General features: G+C 37.6%; 1 protein-coding gene across 1 annotated transcript; it reads left to right on the top strand.

Annotated features, from left to right (window-relative positions):
- The first annotated feature begins 5,393 nt into the window (after positions 1 to 5,393).
- LOC128869936 (uncharacterized) lies at positions 5,394 to 6,134 on the top strand. Its single transcript, XM_054112535.1, has one exon. The coding sequence runs from the start codon at positions 5,394 to 5,396 to the stop codon at positions 6,132 to 6,134; it is 741 nt and encodes a 246-aa protein (XP_053968510.1).
- Positions 6,135 to 19,173: the final 13,039 nt, after the last annotated feature.

The raw sequence follows: 19,173 nt of genomic DNA, 5'->3' as shown, positions 1-19,173 counted from the left end.
ATGACATTGCACAAATAATATTTTCTAGCAAACTGGGAATAATTCCCACAGACATTCTAACAAACACAGAGTTTGACTTGACATATGACTTTGGAAGTTACACAAATATTAACATTGCCGTCGCACGATATATAATATCGTAATAATTCTCTAAAGTCCTCAATACTCAAAGGAAATTCTATCGATTATTATATTTGAATCAATTCCAAATGTAAACATGACATCAATTATATTGAATACTTACGAAATACTGATAGATTCCAAGAATAATAGTTTTGATGTAACCGTTAAAGAAAAATTTAATTCAAATTTCTAATGAATGTATGTCAAATGTATTAACTACGAGGAAGCACATCGCGATATGCGAAAGTTAGACGAATCAGTCGTAATAGAAATTCTACCTGGTATATATATATACCTGGTATAAATAATGGCGGGAAGTTACTGTTCACGGATGGCTCCAAGTCTGCAGAATCTACCTCGTTTGCAGTTGTTACTGACACTGGCGAATTAATCTGTAACTGGCTTCTTCCTACAATGTGTTCTATCTTTACCGCTGAAGCGTCTGCAATTCTAAATGCAGTCCACTACGCTAGGAAAATTAAAGGAAAATTTCCAATATGCACGGATAGTAAATCATGTATGTTAGCAATAACGTCTCCGTCCAACCACAATCCAATAATTTAATCAATTAGAGAGATGGTCATCGGTGCTCCTCGAAAAATTAAGCTTACTTGGATTCCGGGTCACGCTGGAATAAAAGGAAACTACTATGCAGACGCTTCTGCAAAAAATGTTATAAGGACACCTACTTTAGTCTACGACATTCTAACCAAATCCGACATTCTCAACCTAGTCAAACATATAAGGTACCAAGAAGATGCAAGCGATTGGAAGACATACAAACACCATTACACAGAAATTAATGAAGACAAAAAGCGAATTACTTATACATCATCTTTACCCACAAGTGCCATGAGGGCATTTACCAGATTAAGAATTGGACACACTATCATAACACATGCCCACTTACTGTCAGGTGATAGTCCTTCCAAATGTCCTCTTTGTAACCACACGGTCACTATCAAACATTTACCTACTCTCTGCCCGATCCTGCACAATTCATCAGTCAGCTATGACAACGTTGATATCATAAAACTGCTTAAAACACCCTCGGATGAAAATATTATGACAATATATAACTTCTTGAAAAACAATGACATGTTAAAATATATTTAAGATACTGCCCCCCTTGTTTAGATAAAGTGTCCTCACTTTTTACTGTTGTTGTCTTCTAAGGCGGATCAATTCCGCTTCGTATATTTCGTTAGTGAGTTTTCTCCTTTTTTCTTCCTGCTTTATTTTGTAGCATTGGCATATTTTGGCCGAAGAGTACACAAGGAGTACTAGAGTTGCTAGGCTGAGAATGCCATACAATGTGAACTTTACCGGATGTTCTTCTATAGGTATAGTGTATTTGTACATTTTTTGTATATTCGTAAATTTGTAATCTGACTCGGAAGTTAGAATTTTTAGGATCTCTAATTGTTCGTTAGTGTGAGAATGGATTGCTTTTTTTGTTTCTTCTTGATGATTGAGGTATGTTTTTTCGTCGATGTTTGTGGATATGTTAAATTGGATAAGTTTTGGTCCTTTAATTGTATATCCATTCCACGTATGTTCTCCATCGGTGATGATATTACCGTGATCTAATTCTAATATAGGGTTATTGTTTTCTTGAATGATGTTACATTTAGCTTCCTTATTTTCCAAAAGTGGTATAGTACAATTTTTATCTGTCAATTGTTGACATCTTCCTACATAGTTTCTACATTTAGCTACTGTAGTATATTTGTTGTTACATTCAGCAATATGTTTGTCAGTAATTATTTTTCCATGTCTATACATTAGTGGTGTTATATTATACAATTTTCATTTGTTTGTTATAAGTGGATATTTATAAATACTTATTACACAGTTTTGGTATTGGCAAATATGTATATCTGCATATTCTAGTATATTTATTATGAGTGTATTAATTTATTCTAAGTATATTTATTATAATGTATTCAAATTTAAAGTGCCTGAATAAAAATTTCCATTTTTTGCAAAATTGATTGTATATGTGATGGATACAAGTTCTTGATAGACTTCGTTTATTACTATTTTTTCTGTAACTGATTTAAGATCTAAGGTTTCTAAGACTTTTTCAAATTGAGAATTTATCTTTTGTTGTTGGTTGTTGTTTTTAATAAGTTCATTGAGTCCAGTCTTAATTTCTATTAGGTCGTCGTGGTCTGGTGTTCCTGTTATAAATTTTAAGATTGAACCAAAGAAATTTAACGTTCTCTTAGCTCTATGTGAAGTTGATATAAGTTGCGATCTGCACATTTTGCTTGTTTTGTAATATTGTTTTTGTGTATAACTTTCCCTCTTGCTGTTAAAATTGTGTCCCCACGATCTTCTTCTACTTTGTGTTTATTATATTTAGTTACTAATTTATTTCTTCTATCGATTTTTACGTATATGAAGTCACCTTTTTGTATGTAATTGTGTGTCTGTTTTTGTTATGATATTGCAGGAGTTTATCCTGTTTGTCGATTAAGATGTTCTTTATTTCGGGGTATTTCTCTCTGTTAAAAAACACTTCCTCAGGTTTAAACGCTGTGGTGGAATGAATCGTCCTCTTGTACTGCTTCACGGCGGTTAATTGTTCTTCTCCCGGTGCCGTATGATTTTCCTGTGCTAGAGGTGTTGATAGTTCCATTAGTATACTGTGTATGCGTTCAACTTGAGCGTTCGTCGTTGAGTGATGTACTGGTGTCACTGAATGTTGTATATGTATTCTGTCGTATACTGATTTAGTTGTATGTCCTTAAACACATTCTCATTATCTGTCATTAAATATTTCGTGTTAGGGTATATTTGTGTGAGTATTTCTTTAATGTATTTGTGGCAGTTTACTTTATTTGGAAGTTTGCGTAGATAAGAATATTTGGAATACTTACATGTGGAACTAATGTATATGTAGTTATTCATGTGGAATATGTCCATTTGTATATATTCGCCTACGTGTGTTGGTATTGGGGTTTTACCTATTGGTTGTTTGTTAGGGTGCTGTCGTATTTATTTTGTAAACATACTTCGCTCTTTATTGCTTCCTTTTTACACATTTCTCGAAAAGAAGGCCAAAAATACTGAGTAAGTATTTCCTGTATATTGTTTTTATAATTCCTATGTGCTCTTTTGTGAGTTTGTATGATAATCTGTTTTTGTTCGTTCGGATCAGTTACGTCTTGAAGTTGTGTTTGTGCTACAACAACTTTACATGTGGCGAAAATGGAGTTGATATCGTTTTTGAAATGAAATAAAATTTCTTCATTTAATTTTAGAGCATCTAAATTTAGACCAGGAGTAAGGTCGCATAATTGATTTTTAACTTGAAATTAGGGTATCTTTATTTTTATAATAGATTATATGTCGTGTATTATTTGTAAAGATAGTCTGTGACACAATTTCGTCTTAATTTGCGTCGTGAATTGGTATAATTTTGTTTCGGAAAAAGTTTAAAGCTTGTTTGACCCTATTAAGCTGATCCACAGGTGAGCTTTCTGTTGAGTGTTCTGAGCAATCAGTTGTCGTATTTATTTGTTGCCTTGAGAGAGCATCAGCAAGTACATTCTGATGTCCTGGTTTGTATACTAATTTCGCACCATACTCTTCTATTAAATTCTTCCATCTTTTTTGTTTGTTATTTGGATTCTTTTCGGAAATAGAGTAAATTAAAGATTGGTGATCTGTATGTACATATTGTTAAATTAGTAATTCCATTTACGTAATTTCTTAATTTCTGTAGGCAATACAATGGCTAGAAGTTCCTTTTCGTTGGTACTGTAATTTTGTTTAGTTTCATTGAGTGTTTGTGATACAAAAGCGATAGGTTGTCTGTTTTGGGACAGCACTGCGCCTATAGCGAAATTGCTGGCATCTGTAGTCAGGTCAAAAGGTTTCGTGAAGTCAAGATGATAGAGTTCTACTTGAGCTTGAAGCGCATTCTTGATTTCCTCGATAGCTTCTAGAGGTGCCTCATCTAATTTAACTTAACTTTTGTTTCTACTTACTATACCATTGTCGCCGTAAATGTATTGTCAATGGTTTAGTGATTGCTGCAAAATTTTGAATAAACTTGCTGTATGATCTTCCGGAATGATTTAAGTTCTTTTAATGTCTTTGGGATAGGATATTCCTTAATTGTTCGGATTTTCTTGGGGTCCCCCGTTATTCTATTGTGTTTTATTTAATGTCCTAAGTATTCGACAGAGTTCTGAAAGAAGTGTGATTTTTCGTTAGAGATTTTCATGTTGGCGTCATGCAAGGCGTTTACAGTAGTTCTTATATGCTCAACATGTTTTTCGGGTGAGAAAGAATATATTAACACGTCATCTATGTATACGTATGCAAATTTTCCAATGTACTGCCGGAGAATATCATCTACGAAACGCGGTTTTCTCTCTGTCTGATTCTTTTATTAGTATTTGGTGGAATCCTGATTCCAAATTTATAGTAGAAAATATTTTAGCTTTCCTTAAGTTTTTAATAGTAATATTTACGTCTGGGATAGGGTATCTGTCTGATATTGTTTGTGCGTTAATCTTCTGATAATCTACAACCATCCTTCTTTTGGGCTTCCCGTTTTCATCGGTGCCCTTTTTTGGGACTGTCCAAATCGGAGAGTTCTATGGACTTTTACTTTTTTGAATTATCTGATTATCGAGAAGTTTCTGGATTTCTGTATTCACAAAATTATTATCTGACATGGGATAAGGGTACTGTTTAGTCCAAATAGGATCTTCATTATTCGTTCTAATAGTTGCTTGGATAGTTGTGGTAAACGGTAAGCTTTCAATAATTTCGTCATTTTTTCTCATTATTTCCCTAATGTCACCCTTGGGGGAACCTGTTATCCCTATAGGGCGCGTCCCCAGGTGGTGGATAGGGGAACGCCTCCCAGATATGGAAGGTAGGAGAGTAGGTCTCCCGCGAACCACACAGGTCGAAGACGTAAACTTCGTTAAAAAAACTCCCTCAACCCAAGGTGTGATGCGACCCGTGCCTATTGGGTGGGTTTGGCAGCCGGGGGACTAAGTAAGGCTGTCTTCGTACGGAGCCCTCCTGATATCAGGCCGCCTCAGGTTGTAACGGTGGCCTTGCCATGGTATGGGGCGCTGCCATGGTCAACCGGATATTTCCCCTTTATCCTCTTTGGTCACCGCGTATGGCGACATGCGCAGCTCCCTTGGCGGGGCAGGTGACCTTACGAACCAGATGAAATGAAACCACAAAAACTTAAAAATTCGGATGACGGTAAAACAAACACGGAACAAACGGACAAAATGACGGGAAAACATACCGACGCATCGACAGCACGGACTGATAAAAAACCAAACACGCGGACAGAACTACAGGACAAGCAAACAGACAGACAGGAGGAAGCGACGGACGCACTTAAAAAACAGTCAGACAATTGGACAAGACGTACAAGCAAGGACGAACTGAGGATGACGGGGTCACCCTCAGAGGATGAGCTCTTGGCCTCCAGCCAAGAAACAGTTGAGGGCAAAGCTGTGGGCCACAGTACGCCAACAACCATAAATGAACCAGCAACATCCGCTAAAGCCATGGGGCAAAAGCGCACTAATAAAGGCCCATCAAGGTATAAGCTCTACCAGAGGTCTCTCGCTATCCTTGGCAGGATTCGTAAGAACGAGACCGAAGGTAAAGCTCATCCCAAAGATGAGGCTGACAAGGCAAGGTGTCAAAAGGTGGTGGACGAATACCTGGCATTCCAAACCGCCCGAAAGACAGAGGCCAAGAAACGAAACTGTTCGCAAGACGAAAACAAGAGGGCAACAAAGAAGCACAAGATCTCAGGTCAGGGTGCGGTTGTCTCCAAACTTACCAAACAATTTAGTGAGGTGGCACGGGACCATCTTCAAATGGCACTGGTGGACGAAACTTCCAACCGCGGCAAACCTGTGCTTGACAAATGGTCGGAGAGTGAGGCACGGTTGTCTCGCATAATCGTCGACCATGTCATGGCGAACCCGGAGGGTCAATCCCCAGGTTTCGACTAGGTGGAAGTGGTTCGCGATTGCCGGGTAATCAAATGTGATGACCAATACTCATTGCATTTCCTTACAAACGCGATTGGCGAAATTCAGAACAGCTGGGATGGCTTGAGGCTCAAGCTCATTCCAGCTAGCGAGATACCACGAAGGCCGAGGGCTCGCTTCTGGATACCAAACATGGAGTTTGAAGCCAATCAGTTAATTCCCTATCTCCAGGCTCACAACCGCTCAGTGCCGATGGCCGATTGGTCGATCATCAAAGCGGAGGCTCCGCAAAAGCACAGCGTGTCGTTCCTCCTTCAAATCTCAGAAGAGAGCCTTGAACCACTGCAAAAAGTGGAAAATAAACTTCGGTTTGGCATACGGAAGGCCCAGCTGAAGATATTCCGTTCTGCAAATCCGGAGGAGGAGCAGGATGAGGTCGACGGCACCAGCGAACTGCTGATTGGCTTGCAGTTAAATGATGCCAAACCTGCGGAAGCAAACCAATAAAAAATGGTTTTAAAGGTTGTTCAAATTAACCTGCAGCACTCACAAACTGCAACGGACAACCTAACCGTTCTCCTAGGGGAGGAGAACATTGACATAGCCTTAATCCAGGAACCCTGGTTGCGGAGCAACGAGGTGAAGGGGTTCCCGGGAAGAAACTACAATCTGTACTATACGCGTACTCAAGGTAATCCTAGATCATGTATTGTAGCCAAAACACACTTAAACATATTTTTAATCCCATCATACAGTTCACAGGATGTGACGGCCGTTGAGGTGGAAGCTGCTGACGGTGCCAGCATCACACTTGCATCCATCTATATGGCACATGATCGGCCAGCACCGCCCGAGGAGGCTTGTGGGCTTGTGCTTGAAGGAGCCAGGAACAAAACCCTGCTACTCGGATGCGACGCCAACGCGAGGCATGCGTTGTGGGGAAGCTCTGAGACAAACGAACGAGGTGAGTCTTTATATAATTTTATTATTAATACTAACTTATCGGTATGTAACAGGGGTAACACTCCCACTTTCACCTTTCCTAGTACGGAGTACTTCAGAGGATGGGAGGAAGTGATTGATGTTACTCTACTGTCTGAAAATAGCTCAGTTAGGGTAGATAATTGGAGGGTATCCAATAAAAGGTCCTTTTCTGATCATAGTTGGATCCTCTACGATTTAGATCTTAAGGTAGATCCACCCCTACCGTATCGAAATCCTTTAAGAACCAACTGGAAGAGGTTCAAAAATGCAGTAAACAAGAGGATAGGAGAGATTCCTATCCCTCAAATCACTCTCACGGAAAACCTTGAGAGTAGGGTCATAATACTGGAAAAGGCATTTAGTAGGGCCTACAAAACGTCCTGCCCCATAAAATTTAGCAAAAAAACTCACCCTCCTTGGTGGAGCAGTGAGCTCTTAAAACTAAGGGGAATATCCAGATCAACATTTATCCTCAGCTACTCGACGGGAAATTGGGAATTGTACAGAGAAAGTCGGAGACAGTACAAGAAGGCAATCAGGGCCGCCAAAAAAGAGAGCTGGAGGGAATTTTGTTCGTGAATCGAATCCACCAGGGATTCTGCTAGGCTCAGCCGCGTTCTTTCCAAAGACCACTCAATGGCTTCTTGGGTCAAGAAACCTGATGGAACTTGGACTGCTACAGCAGAAGAATCGCTAGAGCTTCTGCTAAACACGCATTTTCCGGGATGCAGCGCTTACGAAAGTGAGAGGGGAAACATTAGGCGGAGCCAATATAATCCACAGCACCTTGCAAATGAAATTATTACCAAAGAAAAAGTTGCATGGGCAATCAAATCTTTCTCACCCTTTAAATCTCCGGGGCCAGATGGGATCATTCCAAAGATGCTACAGGAAACCTTGGACTGTACCCTACCATGGCTAGAGGACATTTTTAAAGCGTGTTTAAACTTAGGCCATATTCCACACAGCTGGAAACTAGTCAAGGTCGTCTTCATACCAAAAGCAGGTAGAAGGGGGCATGAATCAGCGAAGGATGCTAATATGGGTAATATCAACATAACCAAGAAGGTCCACGGGGGCACTCCACAAGGGGGAGTATTATCTCCACTTCTTTGGCTATGTGTGATCAGCAAAATCTTAACAAAACTTGACGGAGGTGGGGTAAAAGTGGTGGCGTACGCTGATGATGTGGTGCTAATGGTGTCAGGACTGCGTCCAAATACGATCAGTGGGATCATCCAAAGGGCGTTAGGCGAGCTTAACTCTTGGGCCACAGGATGTGGGCTAAGTTTAAACCCGCGTAAAACAGAACTTATGCTTTTTACCACCAGATACAAGGTACCAACTTTCACCCTACCAAATATCAACGGACAAACTCTGTCACTATCAACCAGTGCAAAGTACTTAGGAGTAATTCTGGACTCCAAACTTAGCTGGAAGTTAAACGTCGAAGAACGGGTAAGGAAAGCAGAAATTGCTTTATATGCCTGCAAACGTATGCTTGGAAGAAGATGGGGTCTTCAACCTAGGCATACATTATGGCTGTATAAGGCGGTTATACGACCCATTCTATCGTATGGTTCGGTAGTTTGGTGGAAAGCTCTAGGGAGAGAGTACAATACCAAATTACTCGGCAGAATACAAAGATCAGCCTGTGCAATAACGGTCGGTGCAATCAGATCATGTCCTAGAGAGGCTCTCAATGCTCTGACACACGTTATTCCAATAGACCTACATATAAAGAAGACGGCAACCATGAGTGCATTTAGGTTAAATGAAGCGGGTCGCTGGAAAGAACAAAACTTATGGTCACGCTAGTCTATTATTGCGACAAACTCAGTTAACCTCGGTGAGGACTGACTACATCGTCCCGATGGTAACGTTCAATAGGAATTTTGCCACACTATTTCCATCTAAAAAAGAATGGAATAAGAGATTCTCTCTAAACAACGTCGATACCACAGTCTATACAGATGGCAGTAAAATGGATTGTGGTGTTGGAGCTGGTATATATTCTCATAGACTTGGAATTGAAAAATCTGTGCGTCTCCCTAATACCAGCAGCGTCTTCCAAGCGGAAGTACTAGCAATTGGGGAAGCCTGTAGGTTACTAATCGCAGATTTCTCTTTCAAGGGCAATATCGCTATTCTTTCGGATAGCCAAGCTGCAATCCAGGCGCTGGACGCGACTATAACAACCTCTAAAGTGGTGGAGCAAAGTAGGAGTAGCCTCACCAACTTGAGTGAAAACCACAGAGTAACCTTAATTTGGGTCCCGGGACACCGGAACATAGAAGGTAACGAAAAAGCTGATGAACTGGCAAGAGGGGGATCTGCCATGAATAGCGCTCTTGCAGTACCAGTATTCACTCCACTAGGTGCGGTCAAGAATGCAATTTCCCTAAAATACCTTCGAATTGCAGATTGTAGATGGAGAGACCAGACGAAATGCAAAATCAGCAGAACGTTATGGCCCACCTACAACCTCAAGCAATCGTCGACATTAATAAACATGAAACGACGGGACACCTGTAGACTCACGGCAGTCATAACTGGCTTTTGGTCTATCGGAGAACAAGCCGCCAAAATGGGCATCCCTCATAACACATACTGTCATAGTTGTAAACAACCGGGGGAAAAAGAAACAATCTTCCATTTCCTCTGTGAATGCCCTGCCCTATGGAAGGACAGAAAGTTAACCCTGGGCAAACCGCTGTTCGAGAGTCTCGAGCAGCTGTCTGGGTTAGAAGTCAACAACCTAATAAGGTTCCTAAACCGCACAGACTGGATGTAGTCCTGCTGTAAATAACTGTTAAACAATTTGGTAACGAGGATGTGGCAACAAAATGGTGCGGAAGCGCTAGTTGGATTCTGGATGAATCACCACTCTAACCAACCAACCAACCTAATGTCATCCTCATATTCTGTATTATTTATTGTGTAATTTATGTTTTGTTCATTTTCAACCTTCACAACTTTCTTTTGGTTCTTTAAACTGTAGTTGACTAAATTTATTTCTGCTTTTATAGTTCTAAGTCCTGCTTCACCTAGTACAATATCAAATAGTAGCTCATCAATCTCAAAAAAATGACAAATGATGACTATACAAAGTTTTAATTTTTTTAGATTTTAATAATGAATATCCGTGAATAGTTTTGGTTTTTATAGGTTTAATAAGCACTGACTTACCAATATTACAGTTGATACTTATATAATTATTTGTTGATCCTTTGTCGACTAAGATTGTGACGGGTGTGCCTGTAAGACCACACTTTGTTTGAGTGCAGGGCAGCCCGTTTATTCGCCTAAAAAAAGTACTTTCGCCTTCGTACTGTTCTTCGAGGTGAGATATAGTAGATTCTGCCTCTGTTTGATGCGTTTGATTGATCCTCTGCTGCTTATGTTGATTGAAGTTTTGTGAGGATGGATGTCTTTCCCTTTTGAAAGGATTCTTGTATCCCTGTGGGTGTTGAGTAGGACGTAAACACTGCCTATAGTTGTCTATTTCCATAGGTATTGGTTTATTTATACGGTCGTGGTGCGGAGTAAAATTATTGCGTTGCACTGGTATCCCTGGATTATATATTATCAGGGGCGTTCATTTCGTTGAGGGAAGCGTTCTTCTCCCGAGTGACTTCTTGATTGTTGGATATACCTTGGCTGAGTTTCAAATTGTTGGTTATTGTTGTCGTGGTAGATTGTGCTGGCAATAGCATATGCATGCTCTAAGTCCTTTGGGTTGTGGCTGTACAAGGTTCCACTTGTGTATTTGCTATTCAGTCCCGTAATGAATGTTCGAACGCCTTCTTGGTTAGCATATGTCTTCATAGCTTCGCTGTTTTGTTCATGCGACATTTCAATTTTTGAAAGCGCAAGATTATGTGTTTTTTTTTAATTTCGCTGGGATATTCGGATAAATTCTTTCTTCCTTGATTAACCTTTTTCATCTCGTCTAATAACACATACAAAGGTCTTTGGTCCGCAAATGTATAGTCCAATCGATTTATAATCGAATAGAAGTTTAATTTCGTGTTATGATTGCTTAGTATGTCGGTTGCTGTTCCTATAATTTTCGTGCGGATGATACCTACTGCGCTATAATATCTAGGATGTCCTGTGAACGCTTTGGTGTCATCCATAAACTTCCAGACTTGCGATCTCCATGAGCGATACAAGTTTTTATCCCCATCAAATTTGGGTACTGTTTTGAACAGCTCCAAATCGATATCTTTGGCGTATGTTATTGTAAGAGGGTTTTTTTCGTGTTGTGTAATGGTGGTGATATTGTGGAAGACTGTTTGGTTTTCCTTTACAGTATTAAGCTCCTGTTGTAGGGTAGTTACTTGTAAGATTTGTTGTTGGAACTGTTGTGTTTGTGCATCAATTTGTGCTCTTAGCTGTGCTGATTGGGCCATATTTCTTGTGTTGTCGCTTCTTTGGCGTTTTAGAAAGGAGGATTCGGATTTCCTGGAACGTCGTTTGGAAGAATAGCCAGATAGGAATGCTTTTATTCCGCCCTGATCCAGTTTGTTCTGTTTCTGTCACGACAACTTCTTCGGAAGTTGTTAATATTGTTCCCCTTTTCCAGGAACCGTTTTTGTTTTATTTAGTGTTTCGTTTTTTCAGAAACTGGTTTTTTGTCTTTCTCCAAGACCGTGGATTTTTTATTTTCCTATATTTCGAGGATTTTAGCATTTAGGTGACAAAACGTATTGTCATCCCAGTTGAGCCCCCAGTTATTCTGTTTGAATAGAATAGAGTAAAGAAATATGCTGCACAGTCACGAGCTTTCTTTATTAATAGAAATTCAATACTGCTCTACATTTTGTATACTTAGGGCTATTTATATTTGCAGTGGAAAATTGTTTATCAGTCCTTATCAATTGCTTATGTTATTTACTAATACTTATCTATTGTTAAGGTTGTTTATCACTCCTTATGCATTGCTTATGTTATTTACTAATACTTATCTATTTTTTGTTTGTGGAAAATTCCGTTTGTGTTGCTGCCTGATACGGTTTGTATCGATAATGCATTCGCTGCATGTTATAACGTGTTATGTGGCGCCGTCAGCAGTGGCGTAGTAAACATTGCCCCCCTTGTTTAGATAAAGTGTCCTCACTTTTTACTGTTGTTTTGTTCTAAGGCGGATCAATTCCGCTTCTTATATTTCGTTAGTGAGTTTTCTCCTTTTTTCTTCCTGCTTTATTTTGTAGCATTGGCATATTTTGGCCGAAGAGTACACAAGGAGTACTAGAGTTGCTAGGCTGAGAGTGCTATACATTGTGAACTTTACCGGATGTTGTTCTATTGGTATAGTGTATTTGTACATTTTTTGTATATTCCTAAATTTGTTATCTGACTCGGAAGTTAGAGTTTATAGGAAATCTAATTGTTCGTTAGTGTGAGAATGGATTGCGTTTTTTGTTTCTTCTTGATGATTGAGGTATGTTTTTTGGTCCATGTTTGTGGATATGTTAAATTGGATAAGTTTCGGTCCTTTAATTGTATATCCATTCCACGTAAGTTCTCCATCTGTGATGATATTATATTAGCGTGATATAACACTAATATAGGTTTATTGTTTTCTTGAATGATGTTACAGTTAGCTTCCTTATTTTCCAAAAGTGGTATAGTACAATTATCATCCGCCAATTGTTGACATTTATTCATTCCTACATAGTTTCTACATTTAGCTACTGTAGTATATTTGTTGTTACATTCAGCAATATGTTTGTCAGTAATTATTTTTCCATGTCTATACATTAGTGGTGTAATATTATACAATTTTTATTTGTTTGTTATAAGTGGATATTTATAAATACTTATAACACAGTTTTGGTATTGGCAAATATGTATATCTGCATATTCTAGTATATTTATTATGAGTGTATTAAATTGTTCATTTGTAATTATTTCTTCAATATCATTTAAATTTAAAGTGCCTGAATAAAAATTTCCATTTTTTGCAAAATTGATTGTATATGTGATGGATACAAGTTCTTGATAGACTTCGTTTATTACTATTTTTTCTGTAACTGATTTAACATCTAAGGTTTCTAAGACTTTTTCAAATTGAGAATTTATCTTTTGTTGTTGGTTGTTGTTTTTAATAAGTTCATTGAGTAATGTCTTAATTTCTATTAGGTCGTCGTGGTCTGGTGTTCCTGTTATAAATTTTAAGATTGAACCTAGGAAATTTAACCTTCTCTTAGCTCTATGTGAAGTTGATATAATTTGCGATTTTAAGGCTTCTATCCTGTTTGTTAATAAAGTTCCTTCCTGATTTTCATCTGTTATGTACCTGTTTCTTATTATTTTTTCGTATGGTGCTAGAATTGTACTCAGGTTAGCTATGTGGTACAAATATTTTGAATTCTCAAATCAAAAGGATGGATCTGTCTCTGTTAGCACATATTTTTGGTTATTCAAATCAGTTATTTTGTCACTGTTAGCAATTTTCAAAAGTAAGAAAAATATTATTGCGATTCTGCACATTTTGCTTGTTTTCTAATATTGTCTTTGTGTATAACTTTCCCTCTTGCTGTTAAAATTGTGTCCCCACGATCTTCTTCTACTTTGTGTTTATTATATTTAGTTGCTAATTTATTTCTTCTATCGGTTTTTACGTATATCAAGTCACCTTTTTGTATGTAATTGTGTGTCTGTTTTTTGTTATGATATTGCAGGAGTTTATCCTGTTTGTCGATTAAGATGTTCTTTATCTCGGGGTATTTCTCTCTGTTAAAAAACACTTCCTCAGGTTTAAACCCTGTGGTGGAATGAATCGTCCTCTTGTACTGCTTCACGGCGGTTAATTGTTCTTCTCCCGGTGCCGTATGATTTTCCTGTGCTAGAGGTGTTGATAGTTCCATTAGTGTACTGTATATGCGTTCAACTTGAGCGTTCGTCGTTGAGTGATGTACTGGTGTCACTGAATGTTGTATACGTATTCTGTCGTATACTGATTTAGTTGTATGTCCATTAAACACATTCTCATTATCTGTCATTAAATATTTCGTGTTAGGGTATATTTGTGTGAGTATTTCTTTAATGTATTTGTGGCAGTTTACTTAATTTGGAAGTTTGCGTAGATAAGAATATTTGGAATATTTACATGTGGAACTAATGTATATGTTGTTATTCATGTGTAATATGTCCATTTGTATATATTCGCCTACGTGTGTTGGTATTGGGGTTTTACCTATTGGTTGTTTGTTAGGGTGCCTGTCGTATTTATTTTGTAAACATACTTCGCAGTTTATTGCTTCCTTTTTACACATTTCTCGAAAAGAAGGCCAAAAATACTGAGTAAGTATTTCCTGTATATTGTTTTTATAATTCCTATGTGCTCTTTTGTGAGTTTGTATGATAATCTGTCTTTGTTCGTTCGGATCAGTTGTAGCACAAACACAACTTTACATGTGGCGAAAATGGAGTTGATATCGTTTTTGAAATGAAATAAAATTTCTTCATCTAATTTTAGAGCATCTAAATTTAGACCAGGAGTAAGGTCGCATTATTGATTTTTAACTTGAAATTAGGGTATCTTTATTTTTATAATAGATTATATGTCGTGTATTATTTGTAAAGATAGTCTGTGACACAATTTCGACTTAATTTGCGCCGTGAATTGGTATAATTTTGTTTCGGAAAAAGTTTAAAGCTTGTTTGACCCTCTTAAGCTGATCCACAGGTGAGCTTTCTGTTGAGTGTTCTGAGCAATCAGTTGTCGTATTTATTTGTTGCCTTGAGAGAGCATCAGCAAGTACATTCTGATGTCCTGGTTTGTATACTAATTTCGCACCATACTCTTCTATTAAATTCTTCCATCTTTTTTGTTTGTTATTTGGATTCTTTTCGGAAATAGAGTAAATTAAAGATTGGTGATCTGTATGTATTGTTAAATTAGTAATTCCATTTAAGTAATTTCTTAATTTCTGTAGGCCATACAATGGCTAGAAGTTCCTTTTCGTTGGTACTGTAATTTTGTTTAGTTTCATTGAGTGTTTGTGATACAAAAGCGATAGGTTGTCTGTTTTGGGACAGCACTGCGCCTATAGCGAAATTGCTGGCATCTGTAGTCAGGTCAAAAGGTTTCGTGAAGTCAAGATGATAGAGTTCTACTTGAGCTTGAAGCGCATTCTTGATTTCCTCGATAGCTTCTAGAGCTGCCTCATCTAATTTAACTTCACTTTTGTTTCTACTTACTATACCATTGTCGCCGTAAATGTATTGTCAATGGTTTAGTGATTGCTGCAAAATTTTGAATAAACTTGCTGTATGATCTTCCGGAATGATCTAAGTTCTTTTAATGTCTTTGGGATAGGATATTCCTTAATTGTTCGGATTTTCTTGGGGTCCCCCGTTATTCTATTGTGTTTTATTATATGCCCTAAGTATTCGACAGAGTTCTGAAAGAAGTGTGATTTTTCGTTAGAGATTTTCATGTTGGCGTCATGCAAGGCGTTTACAGTAGTTCTTATATGCTCAACATGTTTTTCGGGTGAGAAAGAATATATTAACACGTCATCTGTGTATACGTGTGCAAATTTTCCAATGTACTGCCGAAGAATATCATCTACGAAACGCGGTTTTCTCTCTGTCTGATTCTTTTATTAGTATTTGGTGGAATCCTGATTCCAAATTTATAGTAGAAAATATTTTTGCTTTCCCTAAATTTTTAATAGTAATATTTACGTCTGGGATAGGGTATCTGTCTGATATTGTTTGTGCGTTAATCTTCTGATAATCTACAACCATCCTTCTTTTGGGCTTCCCGTTTTCATCGGTGCCCTTTTTTGGGACTGTCCAAATCGGAGAGTTGTATGGACTTTTACTTTTTTGAATTATCTGATTATCGAGAAGTTTCTGGATTTCTGTATTCACAAAATTATTATCTGACATGGGATAAGGGTACTGTTTAGTCCAAATAGGATCTTCATTATTCGTTCTAATAGTTGCTTGGATAGTTGTGGTAAACGGTAAGCTTTCAATAATTTCGTCATTTTTTCTCATTATTTCCCTAATGTCATCCTCATATTCTGTATTATTTATTGTGTAATTTATGTTTTGTTCATTTTCAACTTTCACAACTTTCTTTTGGTTCTTTAAACTGTAGTTGACTAAATTTATTTCTGCTTTTATAGTTCTAAGTCCTGGTTCCCCTAGTATCATATCAAATAGTAGCTCATCAATCTCAAAAAAATGACAAGTGATGACTATACAAAGTTTTAATTTTTTTAGATTTTAATAATGAATATCCGTGAATAGTTTTGGTTTTTATAGGTTTAATAAGCACTGACTTACCAATATTACAGTTCATACTTATATAATTATTTGTTGACCCTTTGTCGACTAAGATTGCAACGGGTGTGCCTGTAAGACCACACTTTGTTTGAGTGCAGGGCAGCCCGTTTATTCGCCTAAAAAAAGTACTTTCGCCTTCGTACTGTTCTTCGAGGTGAGATATAGTAGATTCTGCCTCTGTTTGATGCGTTTGATTGATCCTCTGCTGCTTATGTTGATTGAAGTTTTGTGAGGATGGATGTCTTTCCCTTTTGAAAGGATTCTTGTATCCCTGTGGGTGTTGAGTAGGACGTAAACACTGCCTATAGTTGTCTATTTCCATAGGTATTGGTTTATTTATACGGTCGTGGTGCGGAGTAAAATTATTGCGTTGCACAGGTATCCCTGGATTATATCAGGGGCGTTCATTTCGTTGAGGGAAGCGTTCTTCTCCCGAGTGACTTCTTGATTGTTGGATATACCTTGGCTGAGTTTCAAATTGTTGGTTATTGTTGTCGTGGTAGGTTGTGCTGGCAATAGCATATGCATGCTCTAAGTCCTTTGGGTTGTGGCTGTACAAGGTTCCACTTGTGTATTTGCTATTCAGTCCCGTAATGAATGTTCGAACGCCTTCTTGGTTGGCATATGTCTTCATAGCTTCGCTGTTTTGTTCATGCGACATTTTAATTTTTGAAAGCGCAAGATTATGTGTTTTTTTTTAATTTCGCTGGGATATTCGGATAAATTCTTTCTTCCTTGATTAACCTTTTTCATCTCGTCTAATAACACATACAAAGGTCTTTGGTGAGCAAATGTATAGTCCAATGGATTTATAATCGAATAGAAGTTTAATTTCGTGTTATGATTGCTTAGTATGTCGGTTGCTGTTCCTATAATTTTCGTGCGGATGATACCTACTGCGCTATAATACCTAGGATGTCCTGTGAACGCTTTGGTGTCATCCATAAACTTCCAGACTTGCGATCTCCATGAGCCATACAAGTTTTTATCCCCATCACATTTGGGTACTGTTTTGAACAGCTCCAAAACATACGCCAAAGATGTATGTTATTGTAAGAGGGTTTTTTTCGTGTTGTGTAATGGTGGTGATATTGTGGAAGGCTGTTTGGTTTTCCTTTACAGTATTAAGCTCCTGTTGTAGGGTAGTTACTTGTAAGATTTGTTGTTGGAACTGTTGTGTTTGTGCATCAATTTGTGCTCTTAGCTGTGCTGATTGGGCCACATTTCTTGTGTTGTCGCTTCTTTGGCGTCTTAGAAAGGAGGATTCGGATTTCCTGGAACGTCGTTTGGAAGAATAGCCAGATAGGAATGCTTTTATTCCGCCCTGATCCAGTGTGTTCTGTTTCTGTCACGACAACTTCTTCGGAAGTTGTTAATATTGTTCCCCTTTTCCAGGAACCGTTTTTTTTTTAATTTAGTGTCTCGTTTTTTCCGAAACTGGTTTTTTGTCTTTCTCCAAGACCGTGGATTTTTTATTTTCCTATATTTCGAGGATTTTAGCATTTAGGTGACAAAACGTATTGTCATCCCAGTTGAGCCCGAAGTTATTCTGTTTGAATAGAATAAAGTAAAGAAATATGCTGCACAGTCACGAGCTTTCTTTATTAATAGAAATTCAATACTGCTCTACATTTTGTATACTTAGGGCTATTTATATTTGCAGTGGAAAATTGTTTATCAGTCCTTATCCATTGCTTATGTTATTTACTAATACTTATCTATTGTTAAGGTTGTTTATCAGTCCTTATGCATTGCTTATGTTATTTACTAATACTTATCTATTTTTCGTTTGTGGAAAATTCCGTTTGTGTTGCTGCCTGAATCGGTTTGTATCGATAATGCATTCGCTGCATGTTATAACGTGCTATGTGGCGACGTCAGCAGTGGCGTAGTAAACATTGCCCCCCTTGTTTAGATAAAGTGTCCTCACTTTTTACTGTTGTTGTATTCTAAGGCGGATCAATTCCGCTTCGTATATTTCGTTAGTGAGTTTTCTCCTTTTTTCTTCCTGCTTTATTTTGTAGCATTGGCATATTTTGGCCGAAGAGTACACAAGGAGTACTAGAGTTGCTAGGTTGAGAATGAGAAAGAAGAAACTTTACCGGATGTTCTTCTATAGGTATAGTGTATTTGTACATTTTTTGTATATTCCTAAATTTGTAATCTGACTCGGAAGTTAGAATTTTTAGGATCTCTAATTGTTCGTTAGTGTGAGAATGGATTGCTTTTTTTGTTTCTTCTTGATGATTGAGGTATGTTTTTTCGTCGATGTTTGTGGATATGTTAAATTGGATAAGTTTTGGTCCTTTAATTGTATATCCATTCCACGTATGTTCTCCATCTGTGATGATATTAGCGTGATATAACACTAATATAGGTTTATTGTTTTCTTGAATGATGTTACATTTAGCTTCCTTATTTTCCAAAAGTGGTATAGCACAATTATCATCTGCCAATTGTCGACATCTATTCATTCCTACATAGTTTCTACATTTAGCCACTGTAGTATATTTGTTGTTACATTCAGCAATATGTTTGTCAGTAATTATTTTTCTACGTCTATACATTAGTGGTGTTATATTATACAATTTTCATTTGTTTGTTATAAGTGGATATTTATAAATACTTATTACACAGTTTTGGTATTGGCAAATATGTGTATCTGCATATTCTAGTATATTTATTATGGGTGTATCAAATTGTTCATTTGTAATTATTTCTTCAATATCATTTAAATTTAAAGTGCCTGAATAAAAATTTCCATTTT

The sequence above is a fragment of the Anastrepha ludens genome, chromosome X (genome assembly GCF_028408465.1).
Source record: "Anastrepha ludens isolate Willacy chromosome X, idAnaLude1.1, whole genome shotgun sequence".
Classification (NCBI taxonomy): domain Eukaryota; kingdom Metazoa; phylum Arthropoda; class Insecta; order Diptera; family Tephritidae; genus Anastrepha; species Anastrepha ludens.
This window is presented reverse-complemented; position numbering and strand designations above follow the sequence as displayed.

Excerpts from the sequence above, each read along its gene's own strand:
- LOC128869936 (XM_054112535.1), top strand. The coding sequence starts at position 5,394 with ATGACGGGAAAACATACCGACGCATCGACAGCACGGACTGATAAAAAA.